Source organism: Mercenaria mercenaria, chromosome 2 (assembly GCF_021730395.1).
Source record: "Mercenaria mercenaria strain notata chromosome 2, MADL_Memer_1, whole genome shotgun sequence".
Lineage (NCBI taxonomy): Eukaryota > Metazoa > Mollusca > Bivalvia > Venerida > Veneridae > Mercenaria > Mercenaria mercenaria.
Genome location: NC_069362.1, coordinates 44,783,049 through 44,809,655, shown reverse-complemented (window position 1 = coordinate 44,809,655; position 26,607 = coordinate 44,783,049). Strand labels below are relative to the sequence as shown.

The following is a 26,607-nucleotide window of genomic DNA, read 5'->3' as shown; positions in this document are numbered from 1 at the left end:
CAAAGTTTGTTTAGAAGCCGTTACGAAATTATACACGAACGAGTACCTGGCATGTGATGAAAAATATATAACCAGATAGATAAAAACACATGTTTCGTCCCTAATCATTGAAAGAATACTTATTTTACTTATATAGTAAAACATGGACCCCTTTCAAATATACATTTTATTAATCTGTTCTCAAGTAGATGGGTATACACATCATGCATCACAAAAATCATAATTTTTCAGTCCAAAATAGAAACCTTTTCTTTATCCGAAAATCCCTCTAATATGAACATTTATTCTGGTCCGGTTCAGAGAGGTTCCACTGTACCAGAGACAGTGTCATTAACTGGAGGTTTAAGCCTTCGAGCACTGGACTCACTGCACATGCTGTTCTGAGACACAATTTAACCGTCTACAGTTACTTCAGGTATACCTTTCTTTACAAAAAAAAATACCGAAAGTCTCTAGCCGAACTATTTCATGACGTACCTGTGTGCCATTAGGGGCCTCCTTGGCCGAGCGGTTAAGGTCACTTACTTTGAATCACTTGCCCCTCATCGATTCATGTTCGAGACCCACTCGGGTCGTTGAACTTTTCATGTGAGGAAGCCATCCAGCTGGCTTACGGAAGATAAATGGTTCTACCCAGGTGCCTGCCCATGATGAAATAATGCTCGTAGGACCACCTGGGCTTTTCCTTCACCATCAAATCTGAAAAGTCGCCATATGACCTATGATTGTATCGGTGCTACGTTAAACACGATGGTCATTACTATAAAGTCGCCAAGTAGCCATAACTGATGCACAGAAAATATCTCCGTGAAGCGGGACTTAAAATGTATTTTGAATAAATAGTTTTTCTTTGATGAAGGTGTATTGTCATCTGTCTAGTCATATAATTTTCGTCCAAAGTCAATACTAGCGCCTGTGCCAGAAATGAGCCGTTAGTTTTCACTACTAAACACGTTTTGCCTATGTTTTATTTACTTTACTGCAAACAATTACTTATGAAAACAGTTTTTAATTTGATACAATGGAGTTTCAAAGTGTTACTTAGACAAATAATGAATAGATCTGAATATGGCGAGATGAGTACTTTTGTGTATAGATGAGTAATTTTGTGTATTTTCTTTGTCCAGAAACAATGTTTCTGAGACAAGCATGTTCAAATGATATGTGTGCGTAATGGGGTTTTGTCTGGAAAATAGGTGTGAATGTTTGTCAGGAATGTATTCATTTTTTAAAAACACAGTGATATTCTTTGAAACATTTCATGAATAAACATTTAAATCACGTTATAACAAACTCAAACTTAATTAATATTTTAATGCATTTTAACAAGTTCACCCTATCGCGTAGCTGACTGGTTTTGTTCTGATTTAAAAGTGTGAAGGAAAATATAATGTAACAATTTTTAGCTCATCTGTCACGAAGTGACAAGATGAGCTATTGTGACCGCTTGATGCCCATCGTCCGTCGTGCGTTATCCGTCGTCCGTCAACAATTTCTAAAAAAATCTTCTTCTTGAAAACCACTGGGCAGAATTACACCAAACTTCACAGGAATGATCCTTGGGTAGCCCCCTTTCAAAATTATTCAAAGAATTGAATTCCATGCAGAACTCTGGTTGCCATGGCAACCGAAAGGAAAAGCTTTAAAAATCTTCTTGTCCAAAACCACAGGCCTAGGGCTATGATATCTGGTGTGTATCATCATCTAGTGGTCCTCTACCAAAATTATTCAAATTATCCCCCTAGGGTTAAATATGGCCCCGCCCCGGGGTCACATGGTTTATATAGACTTATATAGGGAAAACTTTGAAAATCTTCTTGTACAAAACCACATGGCCTAGGGCTTTGATATTTAGTTTGTAGCATCATCTAGTAGTCCTCTACCAAGATTGTTCAAATTATCCCCCTATGGTCAAATATGGCCCCGCCCCGGTTTATATAGACTTATATAGGGAAAATTTACAAAACCACATGGCCTAGGGCTTTGATATTTAGTTTGTAGCATCATCTCGTAGTCCTCTACCAAGATTGTTCAAATTATCCCCCTATGGTCAAATATGGCCCCGCCCCGGTTTATATAGACTTATATAGGGAAAATTTTGAAAATCTTCTTGTACAAAACCACATGGCCTAGGGCTTTGATATTTGGTATGTAGCATTATCTAGTGGTCTAGATTGTTCAAATTATCCCCCTAGGGTCAAACATGGCCCCGCCCCGGGGTCCCAAGTTTAACAGAGACTTATATAGGAAGAAAAAGATAAACATCTTCTTGTTTGGAAGTACAAGGCCTAGGCCTTAGAAATTTGGTATGTATCATTGCCTGGTGGATCTCTAACAAGTTTGTTCAAATAATGCCCCTTGGGTGAAAAGAGGCCCCGCCCTGGGGGTCACTTATTATAATTATAAGTTATAAAGGAAAAAAAAATGTCAGATCATATTTCCTAGACTGTTTAGTTATAATTACCTGATGACCCCAAGCAATTAGGGATCGAGTGACTGTGACCTTGACCTACTTACCTTTCTTGTTTTTTAAGATACAGCCTTGAAATTTGGATGGCATGTACAGTTTTGCTTACCGATCTTAAAACTGACTTTCAGTAACCATTAATGTGACCTACTGATCTACCTTCTTAATATTTTAGCATCAGTTTGCCATTTGAAACATGTGGCTCATATTACTCAGGTGAGCGATCCAGGGTCATCATGACCCTCTTGTTAAGTAAGGCGTTCTGGATTGTTTTATTGGTTATATCGGAGCCGTGTACTGTTTGGTGAAGAGATACCTTGCAAAGCCGTTTAACAGACTACCTCTCATTGTATGTTAGTTAGTTTGTTTGTTTGTTTTGGGTTTAACGCCGTTTTTCAACAGTATTTCAGTCATGTAACGGCGGGCAGTTAACCTTACCAGTTTTCCTGGATTCTGTACCAGTACAAACCTGTTCTCAGAAAGTAACTGCCAACTTCCCCACATGAATCAGAGGTGGAGGACTAATGATTTCAGACACAATGTCGTTTATCAAATAGTCACGGAGAACATACGCCCGCCCGAGGATCGAACTCACGACACCCCGATCCGTAGACCAACGCTCTATCTTCTGAGCTAAGCGGGCGAGTGTATGTTAGTGGTTTGTGACATGGAATCATCACAGCATAAGTAGCAAATTAAAAATACGAGTCCTAAATTCAGAAAAGAAATGACTGCTTTTCACGCGATCTCACCTCAAGGAATATGATATAAGATTAAGATTAGTTTTTACCAATTAAGTAAAACCTTCGATTACTATCAAACGTTATTCAATTACCGAGAGTCTTAGATGTGATTTTATAATTTCGTAACACATAACAAAAAAGATCATGGAATATCTTGGATTTGTGAACTTTAAAGGATGTTGTAACATGGAAGAATCACTAAAAACACATGCAGTAATCGCGTGTCCTTATCTCACCTAAAATGTTAACACACAGTGTGAAGCAATGTTATGTAAACTTTACAGTTAACTGATAAAATCCGTAAGGAGATCCTTTTGAAGCATAAAACGCAACCAAGCAAAGTAATAGCAGACTCAGTTTGATTGATGTTGAATAATTGAATGTACAAAACCCCTCACGTCTCCTAGAACCAGCTTAAACGGAAATCTATTATTAAAATAGTAAAATTGAATGCACACAAGGATCCCAAAGGACCAGAAAATATAACAGCATTGAATCCAAGTACGTTGAGATATCTTACAGCCTTGAAACGGCATGCACTTAAAGACTGCCGTTGTGACAGTTAATAAAATGAGCCGCGCCATGAGAAAACCAACATAGTGGCTTTGCGACCAGCATGGATCCAGACCAGCCTGCGCGGATGTCTGGATCCAGGCTGTTCGCTTTCAAAGCCTATAGCAATTAGCGAAACCGTTAGCGAACAGCATGGATCCTGACCAGACTGCGCGGATGCACAGGCTGGTCTGGATCCATGCTGGTCGCAAAGCTACTATGTTGGTTTTCTCATGGCGCGGCTCAAATATGCAAGAAGATGCTTTGTAATTATAAAGTATGTCTAAAAGGCTTGTGTTTTATTGTGGGTGAATATAAAAAAAGGATATATGACGCTATCCAAAAATCTTCATCGTACATTAAATATAGTCTCTAGTTTATCTATTGCATAAATAAAAAGAACATTTATATGTTATAGTGCACTTAAAAGTTTATACTCCATAAAGTTACGATATTAATATTGCAATAAAATGTGATTATGTAAATTTAAATATACTTTCTTCAAGATCTCATTGACTAACAATATTTTTGTATCTTCAGAATTCAGAACACAACGGCCAGTACTGGAGCAGTATGTAGACCTCAGCTTGTTTTTGTTTTTGGTATTAGATTGAAATGATTTTGTTACATTTTGAATATGTTATATGTTTTGACGTAGTTTATTATTTTTCAGATCATTAAATCAATGTTATTGAGAGTTTTGCGATCAGTTTTGAAAATTATATGTTTTAAACGTGCTGTTCAGACTTAGTTTAAGTCATTCAAAGAGAAAGAGTTACAAAATCTGAAAGCTTGTTGAAATGGAATGAATAAGACGCCATTTTGCTGAAAGGATGCTAAAGAAATTCAGTAAAATGACACTCAATTTTCGTTATGTTATAGTTCCTTAGAAACAATAGATAAAACTTTTTTTACAGTATTCATGGATACGACAGTTGCCTTAATGATGTACTGGATATGTGCAGTGTGTTTGTCTAAAGTATACCTAATGCCTGTGTCACAAAACCGTACGATGTCCGTACGGTTTTGAAAAATCGTACGAGTCAACCAGTTTCAAAATCCTTAGGGTCTCTGTACAATCGTAGCGTCTGGTCACAATACCTACGGGCCCGTACGATCTTTAGAGGATGCAGTCGTAGGATATCCGTACGAACATCGCAGACAAGTCGTGTGGAGCTCGCAAGGAGCCCGGTCGTATCTCGTACGGTGCTTGTGGGTTCGTACAGCGCTCGCATATATTCCTGTTATTATACCACCTTGAATCACCGAGGAAGTCGTACGGAGCCCTTGAAAAAATTATCTAAATATTTCTTAGGATCACGTCAAATTTGTTGGACTAAAGTATACCTCTGATAGTGTCTATATTCGAATTGTTCGGTAGAGATCTCTCTGATAAGGTAATAACGCCGGACAATCAAACAACAAGCAAAGAAAAGCATTAATATGAGCCGTGCCATGAGAAAACCAACATAGTGGGTTTGCGACCAGCATGGATCCAGACCAGCCTGCGCATCCGCGCAGTCTGGTCAGGATCCATGCTGTTCGCTTTTAAAGCCTACTGCAATTAGAGAAACCGTAAGCAAAAGCATGGATCCTGACCAGACTGCGCGGACGCGCAGGCTGGTCTGGATCCATGCTGGTCGCACAGCCACTATGTTGGTTTTCCCATGGCACGGCTCATATATGTCGTCTACAGCGAGGAAGAAGACGTTCTTACTGAGAAATAGGAGCAACATTGATCAGATTGCCACTAAATTCATATCTTTTTTATTGAAATTGTTAAAGCATTTACATGGGTATGTTAGTAATAGTATATAAAAAAGGTGAAAATAAAACGTTTAGGGACTTAAAACCGAGACCTTTAAAAACAACATTTGTATTCTCTAAAATATAATACTGAAAAGCTTTTAATATTAGGCGTAAATAGCAGCTTTCAGATGTATTACAATCGACATAAGTGATCAAATTTTCGTTTCTTTTATTTTTTATCCATTGATCTGTTTCTAATTTCAAAATTTTATCTTTTGTCTCTTTCTACATGTCCATAAAATTTGTACACGCATCCTGTATTCAATTTTTGACAACCGACAGACACCATATCTGAATTTTGAATGTAGCCAGATATTTATATTTATAGGACATGTCATTATCTTTATATAAGTATTAACTTGTAAAAAGTTGTGTTATTTTAGCCGTTTGTCATACTGTCTTGTCTACTGACCATGTTATCTTGTCAAAAGGACGTGTCATTATGTTTACATGTGTTAACTTGTTAAAAGCTGTGTTATTTTGTCTGTTTGCTATACTGTCTTGTCTACTAACCATGTTATCTTGTCAACAGGACATGTCATTTTGCTTACATACAGTATTAACCTGTTTAAAGCTGTGTTATTTTGTCTGTTTGCTGTCTTGTCTACTGACCATATTATCTTGTCAAAAGGACATGTCATTATGTTTACAGAAGTGTCCTTGACCAATTCATAATGACAATAAAAAGTACCAGTGCAGACAATGACTGCTATATTAGGATGCGTGAACAAGAATAAGTTACGGTACGGACACGAAAAAATCAACCCTTTATGTTTCATTTTGTGTTCTTGTCCTTGGAGCAAGGGACCAGCTGGGGTCAGTCTTATAAAACATCTTATCGTATCGTACGACCAAAATTTTGTCTGAACACTTTTGTTGATACCAGTAACAAAACACGTTACCAATTTCATGTGTTCAAGATTTTATGTGTACAGGTAGCATGTTTTCTGTATAATGTGGCCATATTCCAAGAAAACGGATATCACATACCTTCTATCGATTTTATTCGTACTATGTTTGATAAGACGGGCCTTGTGTCCTATGCGATACACATCGACTCATGATGGTAAATATTTGTGCAAAGTTATATCAGAATCCCTTCGTGCATAAAGACGCTATGGCCCGGACACGAAAAATGAACCGACCCTATTTTTGAAATTTTGACCTCTGTGACCTTGACCTTAAAGCTAGGGAACTATGTCTTGTGCGTGACACATCGTCTCATGATGGTAAACATTTGTGCCAAGTTATTTTAGAATCCCTTTATGCATAAAGAATTTATGTCATGGACATGCAAATTGGACCCATTTTTCCCTTTGACCTCATAAGTGTGACATCAACTTTAAAGATAAAAAAAGAGAAGAGGACGGACATTAACTACATATTGCCTATGTGTGTGAGAAGTTTGAGAGAGGTAGGTTTAATCGTATTCAAGTAATTGCAGGGACAAACATACAAACAGACCGGACAGACAGACTACATGGTGAATCCCCCTCTGCGGGTTATAATTATGAAGAATTTTACAGGAGCAAGGGAAACGCCGGTATTTAATAAATAAATAAGTTGCTAACAGACATACAGTCTTTTCTACGAAAGTCGCAAACATTTGTACAGTACTACAAGCAAATATGCATACAGTCAGGACATAACACCGGATCATCCTTCACTGACGGTTGCAAACAAATTGGAGCTTTTAGCAATGATTTTATTTAATTTTACCAAACTTGCATTGTTTCTTTATCCACGAAACAGTGAAATTTATATGTAGATCATTCTTCAAGCAAGAAAATATGTACTTTTCACGCCAACAATGTGCAATTTCTGGACAAAATCAGTGATCAATCGAGTTTTTTGCTATAATTTTACCTGTAATCAGACTAACATATTATATAAAGAAACAAATCATGTTCAGCTTCCAAAGAAATATAAATATACACACCAACAAAGCATATTTGTCACTTTAAAATAGTTTTTCCCATCTTTTATTAGTCAGATTATAGTTTTGATCGGTAGCAACAGGAAGAGGGGGAGTACAGTCGTTTATAGGAGGTGGACATAGGACTTTCCTTTCTTGCGATATTTCCGTTTGAATATTCCATGCAGGTTTTGTTCAATGAAGTACAATAAGGCAGAGATAGAAGCAGTTGCGATAGCGACTGCAAATATTGTGTCAGACTCTCTATAAACGACTGTATTCTCCCTCTTCCTGCTGCGACCGATCAAAACAATAAGCTGACCGCTAAAGGATTGATAAAACTATTTCAAAGTGATTAATGTGCTTTGTTGGTGTTATATTTATATTTTATTGGAAGCTGAACATGTTGCTGTGGAGGTTATATACCAGTAAAACATTTTCCATAGGGTTTTAGTGTTAATTCGCCACGGTTTAGATCCATTTTCTATACTTTCTAGAATATCAACCCATTGAAACCTATACAGCATTGCAAACTACAATTAATAAGCTGTCAAAATATGAAAAGAAAAGTGGGTGTTAGAAGATTTGTAGTGAAACGGCGCCAGATTGAAACCACTGGCCCTTTTTGGACCGCGAGTCACAGAGACCCACCCCTAATGGATTAGTACATGCATAGCACGCGAGGTTCGACATTAAATGACATTATAATTATACATGAAGACGGTATGTATTTTTATCTCATTTACGCCCTAAAAGTACATAAATCGCACACTTAAGTCGCAAAATGGAATACAGTGTGAATCGCAAATAAGAGTTCAGATCAAATATCAAAATTGGCAAGTCGGCATACAGTGAATGTTTTTTACCGTTTAGCTAAAAAAATATTTTCTTTCCAAAACGCAACAGCTATGCAACATCTTATTTATATATGTTTATGGAGTATGCATGTTTATTTCAGAAAACAACATGGATATTGAATTGCAAATCAATTTGCCATGTTATTCACCAGTTTCGTGACTTGGTCGAGTGAATTTCCATGCAATGTGTGTGATCAGTCAACATTTTATCAGGATTTTGTAAACATTACGTGTCTGTTTCATCTGCTATATCGCCACATACACATACTTATGTTCAATTTAACGTAAAACCTAAATGCACACACCGTGTAAAGTAAAATAACTAATCTGAAGTCGATTTGTTACCTTCAGTCTGCCATTCGTTTGTTTTGGTCGGTCGCAACAGGAAGAAGAGACTACAGTCGTTTATAGGGGGTGGCACAGCGTTATGAATTTTTACGTCCAACCAAACAAGTAGGGGCAATTTCTCGGTTGCTTATAGATAAGAAGAAGAAAAAATAACGCTTGAAATAAATAGAGGATATCATATATGTGCTTTTTCAAATTGTTTTATTGAACGAGGTAAACGATAAAATGATAAAATATGACCCAACAGCTTAACTCAATAGGGAGAGCGCAGATCTACGGATCGCGGGGTCGTGAGTTCGACCCAAGCGGGGTTTGTGTTATCCGTGACGATTTGATAAAAGACATTGTGTCTGAAATCATTAGTCCTCCACCTCTGATTCTTGTGGGGAAATTGGCAGTTACTTGCGGAGAACAGGCTTTTACTTGTACAGAATCCAGGAACACTGGTTAGGTTAACTGCCCGTCGTTACATAAACTAAAGTACTGTTGAAAAACGGCGTTAAACCCAAAACAAAAACAAACAAAAAATATGAGGCCCTGTCGTCGATAATTTAATGTGGAAAAATACATTTTATCACATGTAAGACATCACAATTTTTTCTTTCTTTGCCTATTATAGACTAATGTCGCCTATTCTTCAAATGACGTTAACGTCAAAGCTTTATAATACTAGTGTGACACCAAAATTATATAAAGAATCCGAAGATCGACCTCGAGTGAAACAAACATTTTCAGTTGTTTACAAAGCAAAACCCTACAACAGTGTATGTATAGATATGTAATTTTATGGTTTGCATCTACACAAAAATAAATACATAAAGTAAAAAAAAATAGATGACAATAAGTACAAAGCAAACAAATTAAGGAAAATAATCGGGTTTCGGATTTGGGGATATCCTAAGTGTTTCGTGTCTAGAAAGGTCAGTTCTTGAGTGTTTCCTGAGTATTAAGTACTGGGCTAATACGCGACAGGAAAACCAAGAGCCAACGCTTTACTGGGTGGGAAGGGGTTGGAAATCAGTGTATAGCATTGAATAGTTAAACTAAGTAATTAGTCGCTACAAGTATAACCTATCGACTCCTTAGCATCCTAACGTTCACAGAACAATCAGTGACGTCACTGCCCTTTCAGCGCCACCTATAACACTGAGGATCTGGGGATATCCTAAGTGTTCCGTGTCTAGAAAGGTCAGTTCTTGAGTGTTTCCTGAGTATTAAGTACTAGGCTAATACACGACATGAAACCTTCGTCCACACTCCAGACCTTTATATCCTCAATTTGATTCCCATGACAGGACTTTTGCACTACAGTATCGTCATCTCTTTATCCCAAACAAATAGATTCACTACCATGTTAAGTGTAAACTAAACCTGAACGCATACAAACATATATGAATATTCCACGATAATATTATAACTATAAAACAGCATACAACATAGCCCCGTATTTAATATCAAAGGGGAGAAACCCTGCTAAAACAACACAAATCCCCTATAAACACAATATCTATATATATATATATCATCCACTGTTTCTGATATGCATTCATGTGTGGAGCGCGTTTATCAGCCGTGACAAGTGAGAGTCAGTATACCAGCATACTGTAACAAATCTGCTGATAAGCTTCCAGCGAAACCCCAGACGCATGTTATGCAGCCGGTCAAGAGAGCAGATACTGCAAAATCTAAAAATAACTGACCTACTGATAAACATTAGGCTTGTCCAAACAAAGGAACCCGCATCCTCATATAATAAAAAGATAGCCAAAGCAATTAACAACTGGTACCTTCAATGAAAACCACTAAGTATATGCACCAACATAATTATGAAAACCCATTCAGTGTTTTAGGGGGATAATATTACCAGGTTAAATTACCAATACTTTCCACGAAACAGGTAGATATAGCTACTGCACCCCCCCCCCCCCCCCCCCCTCCCACGGCCAGAGAAAATGTCTGCCATGTTAATCGTCACCAAGACGAGCAAATAACACACCCACCTGGATGTAAGTGACCCTCAGTCACAAAATAGCTGCACAAAACAGCAATGTGCCACCTAGGTACTAAAAACCACCAAGGCTTCCAAGAAAAAGTAAAAAATAATATATTATAATGATTTTACCTGAAAAATCCGCGAGGAAAAATCCACAGCCTTCCTTACGTTCACAGAACGATCAGTGACGTCACTGCCCTTTCAGCGCCACCTATAACACTGAGGATCGGAAAGTTTAGTCGCGGAACACTACTGAGGAGATTAAATATATGTATTCCAAAACTGAATACCGCGCATAATGAATCTTATTGTCGCTTTGCTAGTCGTTCTGCTAGAGACAATATTTTTAAACAAACTTTGTCTCATTTGTAAGGTTAAGTGATGTTTTATAAGATACGTTTATTGTCTAGTGTATATGTCTTGACATATGACTTTGATCATGTTGATCAGAATCTCCAATATTTTGTTTTATGAAATAGTTATAACACCACCACAAATGCGATGTTTTGAAACGTTAAAACATTTTCACAACTGTAGTGTTTTTATGAGGCGTAACACAAAAAAAAGAAGATAAAGGCCAGACATGCATCAGAAACCCTGATTTATAGTCTCTCGACAATATCACTGAATAAATTTTCATAAATAACACATTCTGCCTCATCAAATATTAATGATAGTAACATCAATAGTGATAGTCAAATACCAAACCAAATTATCTATTGGGAGTACTTCAGTGTCTGTTACACTGCTGATGTTAAAGTCAACCATTTAGACGTAGCTTTATCTAAAGTTAGAAGAAAATGTGTTAACCAATAAGAGTTTTAAGAAAAAGGTTTCCACGCTCATTTTAATTTACTTACCATTCTACTGAAAGAAGCGATGTGCATTTTAGAAGCTGCTTGTTGTCAAATATTTTTGCTTTCCAATTGACGCATTCATCACGTTCGGACATTGATGCAATCCTGTTCAGCACAGCACCTGAAGCTGTAACGAATGGGTTTGACTGGAAACGTAACTTGCTCTCATTTTGTAACTTTATGTATACTTGAAATAACGGTAGATATTTCGTTATATTGTGCTAATGTTTCTCTCGCAACAGCATATTAAGAAGTGAACCCTGAGCTCTGAGGCTCGAAACTCCAGTTTGTATTGCCGTTGCCTCGTCTCCGGTATATATGGAAAGGGACTCATATTTCACTTTGTACTTTTCATTTTGGCTTGATTTGAATATAAAACTGATTCCTCCCTTAATTGCGTGTAAAATCGTTTTTACGATAGTTCTTGTTTATTTACTTTAAGGACTAATTTGTACAATACGTTATTTTAATTTATATGTTTCACTTCACTGTCTATGTTACATACTTAGGATGAAATTTTACATCATTATATTAGAGGACCATAATTATGTTAGACTGACTACAGCCAAGTATGTTATCCTCTTTAAATAATGTTATTATTATTATTATTATTATTATTATCATCATTATTATTTAACTAAATATTTCTATTTTGCTGTATAAATGAAAAAAAAAATCTATTAGACCCACCCATCACCCAAATGAGAGCAAAATCTATACGGTGGTGATTTAGCACAATAATTGTGATCGTATCGGTATATCTCGGGTACAAAACGAAAGATATTAAAACGTAGTACCCATGTAATGAAATATTCGGATAGACTGAGAGAAGTAAGGATGAAATGAAATGCATTCAAATGTTTTAAAATTAATGTTTGTTTTGACGGAAAGTTGCAGTAAAAAAGGATTAACAAACAGTTGTAAATAGTAATCTTTTCGAGTGACTGATTTTTAATATACTTCGTCCTTGAAAAAGGTCCTGCAGATTTATGCTTACATTTATTAAAATAAAATCAAACATTGAGTGACTCAAAATTACACGGACCCGTTGGTGTAAGTACTCAGACATCGAAAAGTAGCATTGATCTTTGAATCAAATTTGCCACAGATTAAAATTGATATTTTTGTGAACAAGTTTAGCTAGAATAGTATTTTTAGAGATAAGATAAAATTCAACGACGTTCATATTAAGACTGGATTATCAAACTGTTCCTATTTTACTAGATTTTTACAAAAGGTAAATATTGCTCTTGCTTTTGTTGTTGTTATTGTTGTTGACGATGATGATGATGTTTTTATCGATATTTTTAAATTTTGAATACTTGTAATATTTGTATTTTCAGTTTGACAGTTTTACTCTTTAACTTTCCGGGTTGAACAGTTTGGCCTTGGTGGTTCCAATGCTTCTTTGGCTTTGGTATTGGTGAGTCTCCTCTTGGATATGGTACCTGCTGTTTAATTTTGTCTTTCGGCAGTTTCTGTAACCTAAGATCCTCTTTCTAAATTCCAGTTTGTTTAGTTCTGTCCATTGTTTTTTCGTTTATGGCAAGCACATCATTTTAACTGCGGACCATACGTCGCTTTTTATGGACTCTTGGAAACATGTTCCATGTACACCAGCATATGAAGACCTGACATCTACGGATGTTTTTAAATGTTTCCTTTTGTACTTGTAATATTTGTAAATGTTAAGTTCTGCTCAATCCGGGACTAGGGTGCATTTACAGTAGCATAAATTTTCATTACCGGCTGTGAACAGGCTCAGTCAGACCGAGCCTGCAACATTTTCATTTTCGTTGTTTTGGGCGTCCTGTTGAGTTTCCACTTTTTTCAGGGTTTTTTTCTGTACCCACTTAGAATTCACACAGAAACGTTAAAATTTAAGACTCTGTATTTTACAGCCTAGCAAGCTTTTAATTTTGAATGAAAAAAAAAAACACCAAACAATGGTTTGATATGTCTATCAAATTTTGACAATCCTAGGACCATCGTATAGTGTTTGTTATAGTAAATGGATCGAAAAGTGAAAATGTTGGTTAGACTACTTTACTTTCTGTATGTATACTATGCAGAGCTGTTCAAATGTAATAGTTTAATGTCATAATCTCTTAACATCAAATATTATCTGAAAAACTTTCTGTCAAGGTAACAATGGGAGAACCCCGGCTGGAAGAACTCATTGAGAAAACAGGTGGTTGTGGTAGATACCAAATACTCCTCTGCCTTACGGTGCACTCGATGAAATGTATCGTCTGCTTCAGTATGCTATTTATGGTTTTTGGTGCCGCCAAGCCAGACTGGTGGTGTGTCAATGACACTGATGATTCAAATGTCACTTTAACTACAGACATGCCGCAGTATAAGTCTTGTACTGCATCCAACGGAACGTCAAAGTGCACAAAGTTTTTCTTTGACAAATCAATGAAAACTATTGTAACACAGGTAAATTTAAAATAATTTTATCGTTATTTCTTACGTGATTCTCAAAGTATCTCCAGAATTAAAACCGTAATAAATGTTATCGTATCAACTGTGTAATAATGGCCTACAATTAATTACTCATGACTTATAAGAAGTCTAACAAGCATGTCGTTAATTGCTACTAGTAACTTGAAAATCTTTAAACTAAACAGATTCAATCCAGCAAGACTAGATGGTTAAGAGTAATATTGTATTATAAAACGTAAAGAAATAGATAGGAAATATACAGAAAGATATTTTCACGTACCTGTAAAACGTAAAAGATGTATACAGAAAATAGATATCATAAAACCATACAAAACTTTTAAAAAGAAATAGTAGAAATGTATAAAACAAATGCCGCCTGACTGTCTCAATATACTTTGTAATTTTTTAAGAACCTGTATCAAAATTTACGAATTTGCACTTGGCAGATTATTTTCATGCAAGTATAAATGTGCAAAACAATGTAAATGACAGTGCATTAATTTCTGTGTATTTGTTAATGTCAACGATCACCATTAAGCAAATATTATCAAAATAAGACCATAACTCAAAACTGTTTACAATACTAACTAAACCTGATTTTGGACATGTTAAAATAATCTATAGAATGCTTTATTATTCTGTAACAATTGTAGCTTGACAAACCTTTAAAATCTTGTTAACCGTCTTTTCACAGTGGGAGCTTGTGTGTGATAAAGAATGGGTTACATCTACAATCACGTCAGTACAGATGGCTGGAACTTTTATAGGGAATCTCGCATGTGGTCAGATTGCAGATTTGATAGGACGTAAAACGCCACTGTTTTTATCGGTTGCCAGTCTTGTAATACTTAATGCCATTACAGCATTTTCCACATCCTGGCTAATGTTTGCCGTTCTTCGTTTCTTCGTTGGACTTGCTGCTGGATTTGAACTAACCGTTCAATATAACGTCATGTCGGAATTTACAACGGCAAGATGGCGAACGTGGGTTGTGGCCGTGCCGTCTTGGGCAACCGAGACCATGATTTTCTCATTGGTTGCCTGGTTGCTTAAAGATTGGAAGTACATCCATATTGCTGCCACGGCTATTGGATTACCTTGGCTGGCTACATATTGGTAGGTAGTGTATGTATTTCAAGATGTGTGGTTACGTTTGCTTCGAATTTGATAGGTAGTACCCGCTAGTGCTTTAATGTTATGTTTGTGTCATAAAGGAATGCTGTTCCCTGATCTAATTTGAATATCCAGTTGAAAGAACTCCTGTAACCAGTTACACTGAGTTATTGTAGCATTACGGTAAGAAAAGAAAGAAGAGTAAGTTTGATTAAACTGCAGTTTAAGGAAACAACTTCCTCCTTCATTAAATCTGCTTACGATTTATAGTTGCACAATTTAATTTGCAAAGTATTTATCAGTACTTCTACATTACATGTCTATACTCCAGGTTCCATGTGTACGTGTTTAGTACCAGATACATGTCTTAATTCTCTTTCTCAAAAAAGGTAAATGGTTCATAACCTTCACATTTGATAGCCAAACATGGAAGCAACAACTGACATTCCAGAATCTAAACAACTGTTTACATTTCAGGTTCGTCCCAGAGAGCTTCAGGTTTTACGTTGGACACGATCGCATCGAAGATGCCGAAAATATTATTAAAAAGATAGCAAGGATCAATAAGAAACCAGTTCCGGACATGTCCGAACTTAACCTGCTGAAGGCATCCATTGAGAAAGCGAAATTATTAGACAAGAAGTATTCTTTTATCGACTTTTTTAAAAACAAGCAATTGCTAAAATGCACATTGCTTTTAGCAGTAGTATGGTGAGTAAATTAAAATAATTACAAAAAATATTTTTCTATCTTACTAAACGGCGTCTGTTTATATTTATATTTATACAATTGCTGTACTATATTTACCAGCCGTGTTATTTTCCATTTCAAGTCGCAATAAAATGAGCATGTTTCAGGAGGGTATATGATATATTCGGATTATGAATTTGTAAGGCAGGAATATTTTGTTGGATACCCAGTCTTCTGTAATTGTCTGGGTAAAACGCTACATAAATATAATTGACCGTTTTCCATTGTTTAGCCGCAATTTTGATGGTAATCTTTAATATCATGAAGATATATATCTGAAAAATTAATTTGAATTTAAGCAAAATAAACCGATTTCTGTACCGGTTGCCCAAAGTAAAACTGTGTCAAAGCTTGAATACCTACTGTGACTGATGATTTTGTTTTGATAAGGCGGAGCGATATCGTAATGTAATCAGTGTATTATAATATGAGCCGTGCCATGGGAAAATCAACATAGTGGCTTTGCGACCAGCATGGATCCAGACCAGCCTGCGCATTCGCGCAGTCTGGTCAGGATCCATGCTGTTCGCTAACAGTTTCTCCATTCCAATAGGCTTTAAAAGCGAACAGCATGGATCCTGACCAGACTGCGCGGATGCGCAGGCTGGTCTGGATCCATGCTGGTCGCAAAGCCACTATGTTGATTTTCTCATGGCACGGCTCATATATAATAATATCAATTAAAAAAGTTAATATTGCGTATGCCTATACAACCCATAAATTCTTTTCTTATCTAGTTGTAGGTTGGCATCTTTCAAATCCATAACGTTATGAAAAATATAAAAGGCATTTTTGTAACGACATACCGAAGTTTTAAACGTCATGTAGTGTGTCATTCTTGAGTATGAAATGGTTTTTTAAACCAAAAAGTATATGTACTGCAATATTTGTTTAAATATTGCAGAGCACCCTTTCACTAAAATTGTTTATTTGAGATATTAAATACAGAACATCCTCATCAAATGAATTTAACTTGACTGAGTATGTAAACTAACTGTGTTTGTACAACTACATTCACAATAACTATATATAGATCAGTCATTTGTAAAAAATATATAGAACACATTTGTAAAAAAAAAACACTGTGCTTAGCTATACATGCATTTGATGTGCACTGCTTAAAACCTAACACACGGTATTGTTTGTAAAAGCAAACATGTTAAACTTAAATTTACATAGATTTAATGAAGTAATATTTCATATTTGAAAATGAGTTTAATATATGTTCTACATAGTGTTGGCAAGTGCAAAACGATTCGATTGTTCTTCACAGAAAGACAATGCACTTATTCGTTTCCTTTTTCCTCAACCATCTCATTGACTAATAAAATTGTTCTTTGCTCATTTTATGTAGTGTTTCAAAAACACTGAAGGTCTGAGGTTTATCTAATTGTAGTTTCAACATTGCAGGATCACAATAGGGTTCAACACATACGGCATTCAGTTCGGTGTACCAGCACTGTCCGGCAATCTGTACGTCAACCTGTTTATTCCTAGCTTAATTGGAAGTCCCATTCAGTTTATTATGATATATCTACAAAACAGGTACGGGATTTAGTTTTATTTTCTCTAATGATTTAAAGGTTTTAGCAATATCTTGGCACATCATCATTTTATATGACTGAAAAATTACATCTAATTGTTTGCTACACGGGTAATTTTATTACTGTAGAACCGAATTTTCTTCACACCTTTTATTCCTGGGACAAGGATAGAAGGGTCTGCTGACGCCATTTTATTTTCGATTGCTTTTATCTCTCAATTTAATGGGAAGGCGTTAGACACCAAAATGGTTTGGCGAATATATTCATATAGAGAAAAACAACTGGCATGTCAGCGCAAAATCTAAACTCTCAAGCATTTTAGTACTTCGTTTTTTTAATGGAACAGACAAAAATATAGCTGTTTAAACCGTTGGTGTCGGAGCAATTAGCAGTAAGTAATTGATAAAAAAAATGTTACTAGTCAGAACGTTGATAACGCTCACCAAGTATATTATTATAGCTCTAACTATCTCCAACATGTATTGTAGTATTCCAAACATATATTATATATTTTTTACAATATTTTTTTTATTAACATGGTGAGATTATTGTATAAAATGGTAGTTAGCAACTCGAAATTTCGACTTAGCAATTCCGAGGTACGTATCTCAAAATTTTGACGCAGTAACTTGAAATTTCGACTAAGTAGATGTTTTCGAGTTACTTGTCTCGAAAACTCGACTTAGTAAACCGAAATTCAGAGATACTTGACTTAACATTTCGACCTAGTTATCATTTTGTGTTTGAATCCACATATATACCTGCACTAATGCTCTGCCGTACGTTTCTGAATACGTGATGCTTTTTTTATATAAAACTCGCTTAAGTCTTTCTTCTTAGATTCTTTTTTTTTTTTTTTTTATTTTATAGATTCGGTCGGAAGTCAACATCAATCTTATTTTACCTCATTTGCGCAGTTACAACATTAACTGTAGCTATAGCAAACCGCTTCCAAGGTAAGCATATTATATTTTATCAAGCCTTCTCAAAGCCACAATTAATAGCCATTGTCCTACTTCCCTCCCGTTTGAACATCCAGCCGACAGCGAGAAATTTTCCTTTTTTTATATTGCGTCAGAGTAGACTGCAAAGGACCCCAAAGCATTTAATTTTACCAATGGAACGTTTCCTGAGTAACTTATTTTACCTTCTATAATTAGACTTCTTTTATTATGCAACTTATTTTACTGACAGAAATATAATTGAAGTGATCTACGTTTCTTTACAGAGACATCCTTCCGAAACAACCTTATCAACGTGGCTGCTTTATTGTCATTAACTGCCATAAATTGCTCATGGTCCCCTGTGCAAACACTCACAATTGAAAACTATCCAACTGTAGTTAGGTAATGTTTTATCTATAAAGCATTTTATGTTTATGATACTTGTTTGGTTCAACGTTATATTGAAATATCTTTCATCATCGTGTGCACACAAGATGCAATAATTTTAGTAGTTATAACCATATTTACTGATTTTATCGGCACAATCATGGGAGTAAAATAGTTATAATATAAACTTAAAGTAAGAAAGTGTTCTTCAAAACCATTGTAGCATGAAATATCTTTTAATTCATTGATGTATATTTTATTACAAGTTCAAATTACATTTGATAATATCGATAAACCGACAAAAAAACACAAATAGATAGGTAAGCACCCATTTAACTTCTCAAATATGACAATGGAAGGACCCCAAACACGAACTGTGTTGGTAACTAAGACGCTGTTGTTGCACATTTTCTTACATCCGTACATTTGATGCATTTTGTGAATTTCTAATACATACTTTGAATTATAGCTTGTTGGTTTCGTCGTTTGTACCACACATGTGAAAGTAAGGGAGCACGTTTACACAGCAATACTGAGAAAAATATTCCGTTGTTTGTTCCTCTGCAAATTGTGCATAAAGTGCAAGTTCTTCAATTTTCACTTGGTTTTGCAAATTGTGCATGTACATAAGATCATTCTTATTTTCTAGTATCATAATATATTGATATTTTTGCAGAAATCTCGGGTTTGGATTGCAAAACACAATTGCAAGGATAGGTGCTATCATTGGACCTCAGCTAGTTTTCCTGGTATAGTACTCTAACTGTTATATTATTTTATTTCGGGTGCAAATAAAATCATTGATCAATATATTACTTTATAAATGATACAAATAGAATTTTGGATCAGCAAGGTACTTTATAAAGAATGCAAAAAGGATTTCTGTTCACTGACAGTATATTACTTTATAAATGATGAAATAAGATATCACTGCATAAAGGACCATTGATCAATATATTACTTTATAAATGATGCAAATAGAATTATTTTTTATACCTATATGAATTCTTTAAAAATATTGCTTGTATTTCAAAATTAAATATGAACAGGCAGAAATTGTACATTGTATGCTGCTGGACTACTTTCATTGAAAATGCACGACCTGACACAGTTCTATAAATAGCGCACATAAAAACTTCACTTAATAGGTTCATTTTAATATCGATAAACATTAAAGATTATAATGGAATTAAATAGAATCTTCGACCAATGGATTACTTCATAATTAAGGATGCAAACAGAAATATTGATTAATGTATTACTCTCAAATTCAAGTTGAAACTAAACTTCAAAGGAAAACTTCCATTTAGGCTATGCAACAACGTTTCTGTTCATATCACAATTCTGATACATCAAACGACATTTATCAAGGTAACATTTTTCACAAACGTTATACTATATCAATATCAATTTTCATTGAACAGTAAATGTAGATTACATGGTATCTGAAAATAACGTAATATCTGTGCATTGCTAATGTGAAATTAGAATCTTTAATCTTTACAGGACACTAAAGTAGCTGGAATAATGTACTGGATTTGCGGGGCGGCTGCTTTGATTTCAATCATTTGTATTCTCCCAATCAGGGAAACCAATGGCGTTGACCTTACGGACAAAATTCATCATATCCAATCATTTGATGAGGAAAACTACGAGATTGAAATTCGAAAGGAACCTAATGAGAAAATACCAGAAGAAATATAAAACCTTTGAACGCAATACTGGCAGAGGCAAAAATAGTGGAAATTCAGATACAGTTATGGCTTTATATAAGCGTCTCTTTAAGGGATTTTGTTGCCACAAAAGGTGAAAATTATTAACCTTTCAGAGTTTCCTAACCAAAGTTATAAATTAGCAAACAGTAACAGCACGATACCTGCTTCCAACATAATAAATAAAAATACGATGTGACGTACGTAAACAAACACAGTCAATCAAGTGTTATGCTCTCGGAAATGCTCCGCCTTTGAAGTCAAAAGAATTAGTTTAGTTTATACTAATTTGTTTTAGCTCGATTGTGATGAAAGCTTCAAGCTTATTGGAACCACTCTCGAGTCCGCTTCCTGGAAAAACCAGTACTGGTGTCATGTGAGAAGTCATGGTCGTGACCCCAATGGGGCTCGAACCCACGACCCCTGGATTGAGCGGCCGACACCTTATCCACTAGACCACCGCTCCCCTTGAGTCAAAAGAATTAATGGGAATTTGAACGATAGCCGTTGTATATTTTGACAATAAATATAAACAATCTTATTTTGCAAATTGAATCAATTGGTAAAGCAAGATTCGCTATAAAGTGCTGCATACCGGCTTTAGCACTGGTGCTGTAATAAACCAAAAATGTAAAACTTTTTATAGGTGTATTAAGACTAGACTAAGGTTTAAATGACATATATAACAAAATTAACATAGGAATGGTGATGAAGGTAATTGTAAAAGTGTTATTGGAGATGACGCAATGAAATTGAGACTTTCATCACGTGCCAAACGATGAAACCAAGAGAGCTTGAGAAGGACATGCATGCAGACTTTTATTTTGTATAAACAACAATATATATGCAATACATAGTTTCATTAGTACCACCTTATTTGCTAGCCACTCAAATATTAATAAAGTCTGCATTAGTATATATATGCACTTATTCAAAAACTGGTTCCAGTTATACAATATATTATCTAAAAATGTCAGGAAACTGTCACTAGAAAATGACACTTTCAATGTTATAGTTGTATAGTACGGTAAACTTGGTAAGTGTATGGTAACAATGTTAAATGGGAACTGGTTATTTTCCTCCAAATGCACAGAAATGTAAATTACACACTGAACAAAACGCAAATTCTGCATGGGTCGACTTATAATTTATTATATAACACCACGAAAATTACTCACGCCGAAAACAAATCTGAAATTGTAGTTAATATTATCAAACTTTATGAACTGCTAGTCAAGCCCCATTTTAGTTGTTTGTTGAAGTTTTAAAAAATCAATTTTACAAAACAAAAAGTTTACAATCATACGCTAGATCATTATTATTTCATAGAATAATGTTTTGCTGGTTGAAATATATTCTCTGGAAAAAATAGTTTTATTCCTTACTTGGAAATGCGTTATCCTGCTGAAAATCGGATGATCAGTGTATTTGAACGGACTAGAACGCAACATTAATGCATTAACAGTTTATAGATTCCTTAAACCGGTATCTGCCGAAAAACTGAATTCTATTGATTCTAATGACATATATGGCAGCCTAGTCTCTGACGAAATTTGCTGGAGATAACAAAATACGAGACTCCTCAAATGACTGACCAACTTATTGTGATTATTTATACTTATTTATACTTGAAAAGCCTACTGGGAGCAAATATGATGATTCCTTCATGCTAATAATAGACTGCCTTAAAGTAAATGTGACAATAATCATTACTTCATATCAATGAGAAAAGTCTTGCTAACTACGTCTGTAACAATTTGATAAATAACTTAAGATCACTTAACATGTGAAAACCGGGTTCGTCCTTGTCACTCGTTCAAGTTTTCCACAATCACGTTATTAGAAAATTATTGTACGAAATAAAAATTTACATTAAAAGCTCGTATTATGCGAACTCGGATACTTCCTTTAAACTATATTTAACGGATTCAATGTACCTAGGTTATAGGTAGTAAAAAACTAATTGATTTTGTTATACTACACATCAGAATCGCTAAATGCATATTTGTGTAGCGCGGTCACTCTAAGAACCCACACTGAAGCAGCAATCTGTTATATATACACATTTATGAAACACATCTGACATTCACTGATACATATACGCAGATTAAATAAATGTTTTCTTCCCACATTAGTTATCCATGCTGATGGCAACATCTTCTACACTGCTATCATTGAACCTGAAAAAAAAAGTAAAAAAGTAAGTCAAAACAGATGTTAATTCTAATACTGTGATTCTAAAGTCTAAATATGGACAAAACACGGGCAGACTAACCGTAACCAATCCAACTTAGAACTGTTTTATTGAAAGACATCGCTGTCGTCATATGGAGATATACATATCATTACAGCGATGCGGTTCCATACATTTTCCTACCAGAGATTTTATCTTCATTAAAATGTATAAACATTCTATACATTGTCGCACTTTTCGTTATATACATGTATATCACTTTATATTCACATAAATTTATTGGAATAAAGGAGGTATGTGCAGAATTCCGATAATACTGACACAGAGAGTGTGGGAATACCAATAATTAATCACAGAGGAGAAAAATGTGACCAGGTTCGTCAAAGGAAAAGCTAGGAAAAACGAAAAACAGACCGCATTGAATTTAATCATTCGGAGAGATGACAGTTGAAAGCATCCATAATTATTTCGGAAGTCAATGCCATTTGATAAAGAATCAAAAGTATCAAGCGATATCCTGATATCTTTACCATTCGCTACAAATGATTTCCAAAGAGAAGATGCATTCAACTGATAATTGGGTTACCGCGAAAGAGAGCGAGTGGTATGCAGATCCATTTCCTGCAAAGATATGAGCAGTGCCTAGAAAATGTTCAAAAACATGCGGAGTAACGGAACTGACAAAAGGCGACCTGTTGAAACTCCGCGAGCATGCATGTCTGCAAAGAGGAGAGCACAAAATAAGCACTCGGTCGATACTTAATCTAGAGTAAAGGGTATGCTTGTTAGAACGTTGATTCCTCGATGAGAATGTCGGCAAATTCTTGCAGAGCGGCGTAATTCGTATAAAAAAATGATTATGAGTATTTTAAAACAGCATACTGGAGCATAACAATAATTATGTGTTTAATTATTATCTACTGTGCATTCTAATTTATTCTTACGTATTCACCTGCACAGCAGGACGTATTGTGAAAAAAACTTTTATCATGTCTTCTAACAGTGTTATATATATCTCAATGTAATTTATAACAGTATATTTTATATAAATCATATTACAATGATTTCATTATTTGTACGGGCAAAGAACAATAGGCTAACGTAACTGCATTTAAAGTGAACACATGCAAACATAAAGCCTGAAGCAAATAGTTATTCCACACAATTTTGTTATTCGGATAAAAAAAACTGAAATCTAAAATCTAGAAAAAGAACTAAACAGAACAATGCTTAACTGTTTCCTATTTCCTTGAATAAAATGGCTAACTTTCAGTAGACCTTATGCAATGTCAAATTAATGTACAATTTCCTTAATAAAAATGCTTAAAGCCAAAATCATATACAACTTCCTTGATCAAAATAGTAACTTCTTGTAACCATTAAGCAGTCACTGTGGTAATAATGTGTAATTTCCCTGATCTAAAAGTTAAAATAATGGAATAGTGTTTTATGGGTCAGGTGCATTCTTCGAGAATAACAACACCCGGATAACACCGTGAAAAGATTTGTGTTTCTTTGTCGTCTTAATTAAATAAGCCTAAGAGGTACGATCTGCTCACTTTAAAAAAAACTAATCACGGCTTTCGAGTGGCTTGTCGCCTGATTTATCACGGTTCAGAGTTCGCCCGAGCAGTTAAAATATCTAAGCATCTTAACGACGAACAGTTGTAAATTAGACGACAAACGACAAGAAGACCTTGACTGTATAAGAATATCTCACTGGTTAAAGGTGTGGGTGGAAATATCTGGCTCGAGAGTAACTATTTATGTTGTAACGAGGCTCTGCCGTGTTTCCGCGAACCAGTTAAACTAGAGCCAGATATTTTCATACGCACATTTTTCTTGCATACAGTATTTTTGAATTATTAGAAAAAATAAAAAAAAATGCTTTCCTTTTAAGTAATATTTTATTGTAATAGCGTATGAATTTACGCATTCATTCATAAATTTCAGCACGTGAGACATCTTACACCTTGGACTGAAGACGAGTTTTTCCAACACTAGCGAAAACACGGGAAAATCCTGACTGGCATGCAAGAATTTGCATGTAAGAATTCTCATTCTTACATGTTCATTGTAACAGTGTCTTTAAAGTTATGCTGGGCTTCATTTATCCGAGTAGAAATGAACCAAAAATAATGAGGTAATTTGACCATATAATTGACATCATAATCCTCTCTTACCGGGAAGCGAATCAACCCTTGTTTAACGCAGAATATACAGAGCTTAACCCTCTTTGTTTAAATGGCATCAATTTTAGTCATATTAGAAATTTTGATAATGTTTGTTCTGATGTTAATGACAAACTTCTCAATTCTATGGTTCTACCGATATTATATTGTAGATCTGAGACCTGGGGTTTCCGTAGGTCTCCGAATATAAAGTGTATATACTATAATATTATTGATGTAGCTTTAATAATGAATGATAATCTTGTAAAAGATAAATTAATGCTTAATATATTAAAAATCGCAACATTTATTTTCCGCATTCGTTTATTAGTTGCAGCACACATTTTTTTTTCTAAAGCCATAGACGCTAAAATTTCGTTACATTTTATGTTTACCGATGAAATATTTAGCAAATTGAAAATTTACAATTTGAATGCTACGTCTGATTTTTTTACCCATGTCCCAGATATATTCATGTTTAGAATCTGAAATAGACCGCATGCAAGGTTTCGTTACAACCTCCAGAAAGTTAATAAAAACGTTGCCTTATCGGCAATATCGCCATAAAAAATAGTCCGACCGGAATGCTATGTGCAGCTACAATTAATAGTTAGCATTTATGTGAAAATTCATTCAAAATGAAAACGGTTGTTTATTATAAATGACAAGTTTTCAGACGAAAAATAGCAAAAAAAAAAATAATTTTGCGTTTTGAAATCTACGTCCAGGTTCCAGAACAACAATGAATACGAGTCCAAGAGGTAAACAAATATTAGTATTAGCCTTGCGTGAAACAAATGTCGGTTAACATCATAGATCACTGCAGTCTAAAACATAGACAAGGGAGTAGACGAATATTAGTCAAAATTATAGATCAAGTGGCCAAATCATAGAACAAGGTGTAGACGAATATTTGTCAAATCATATAACAAGGTGTAGACGAATATAGGTTTACATCTAAATAATAGCCCAGAGTGAAGACAAATACTGGTCTGAATCATTAACCATGGTGTAGACGATTTATTTTTTCTGGGTTTCAACGACACATTGTCAATTATATGTCATTTGGCGACATCCTAGCTGTTAATGGTAGATCATTATTTCAGGCCCAAGTGGGCACCTGGGTAGACAAACGGTGCTTCCGCAAGTCACCTTCACCAATCGGCAACGGAGGCCCGAGGGAGTAGGCGAATGCGGGTTTAAATCATAGACCAAGGTGTAGACGACTTAGGGTCTAAAGCACAAACCAGGGTGTAGAAGAATATTGGTGTAGACGAATATTGGTATAAACCATAGAATATAATATGGGTTGTAGGAGTAATCAAAACGATTGTACAAGAAACATTCAAAGCTTCCACTGATAGTATTACCTTACCACCTCCGAGTAATCACAATTTTTGTCGCCCTTGCTGTATCTTACCCTATAAAAGAGTTTTTGTTTTCATTCTTACCTTCGAACTACATTTACTTGAAGTTTGTTGTCACATAGCGAACAAAGCACCTTACATGGATTATCCGAATTATCAGTTAATGTATGTAGAGGTGTTTCATACATGAGTTTATCTTTAAGTTTATGTTTTAAATATTCGTCCTTACTGCACTTTCCCCCAACATCCGTCCCTTTTATCTACCCATTACCCCTTCCCGCCCCCTTTTTCTGTATTTTGCATATAAGTAAAATGTACTTGTTGGATTTTTGAAGCAGCCCCTCTACAATATTCTTTTTGTTGTGGGCCTACTTTGCGATACATGGCTCTATGGCTATGTCTGGGGTGTTCTGTGCTTCCGAGAAATCTACCCTTA

At 35.2% G+C, this 26,607-nt stretch overlaps 2 protein-coding genes across 5 annotated transcripts in view; one reads left to right on the top strand and one right to left on the bottom strand.

Annotated features, from left to right (window-relative positions):
- Positions 1–13,686: 13,686 nt before the first annotated feature.
- On the top strand, positions 13,687–21,357 carry LOC128555079 (organic cation transporter protein-like). The gene is made up of 8 exons (XM_053536469.1): positions 13,687–13,983; positions 14,684–15,105; positions 15,580–15,813; positions 17,263–17,397; positions 18,267–18,352; positions 18,625–18,742; positions 19,404–19,476; positions 20,234–21,357. The coding sequence occupies exons 1-8, from the start codon at positions 13,693–13,695 to the stop codon at positions 20,429–20,431; spliced, it is 1,557 nt and encodes a 518-aa protein (XP_053392444.1). The 5' UTR covers positions 13,687–13,692; the 3' UTR covers positions 20,432–21,357.
- The window catches only part of LOC123563829 (dual oxidase maturation factor 1-like), a 32,355-nt gene continuing 26,993 nt past the window's right edge, over positions 21,246–26,607 (bottom strand). For 2 of the 4 annotated variants that reach the window (XM_053536470.1, XM_053536471.1), the window contains 2 exons: positions 26,175–26,225; positions 21,246–22,619 (listed from right to left, as the gene is read on the bottom strand). In XM_053536470.1, the coding sequence (XP_053392445.1) occupies positions 22,571–22,619; positions 26,175–26,225 (100 nt within the window). In that variant the 3' untranslated portion in view covers positions 21,246–22,570. The remainder of the gene's footprint in view (positions 22,620–26,174; positions 26,226–26,607) is intronic. The other 2 variants (XM_053536472.1, XM_053536473.1) reach the window with 1 other exon arrangement.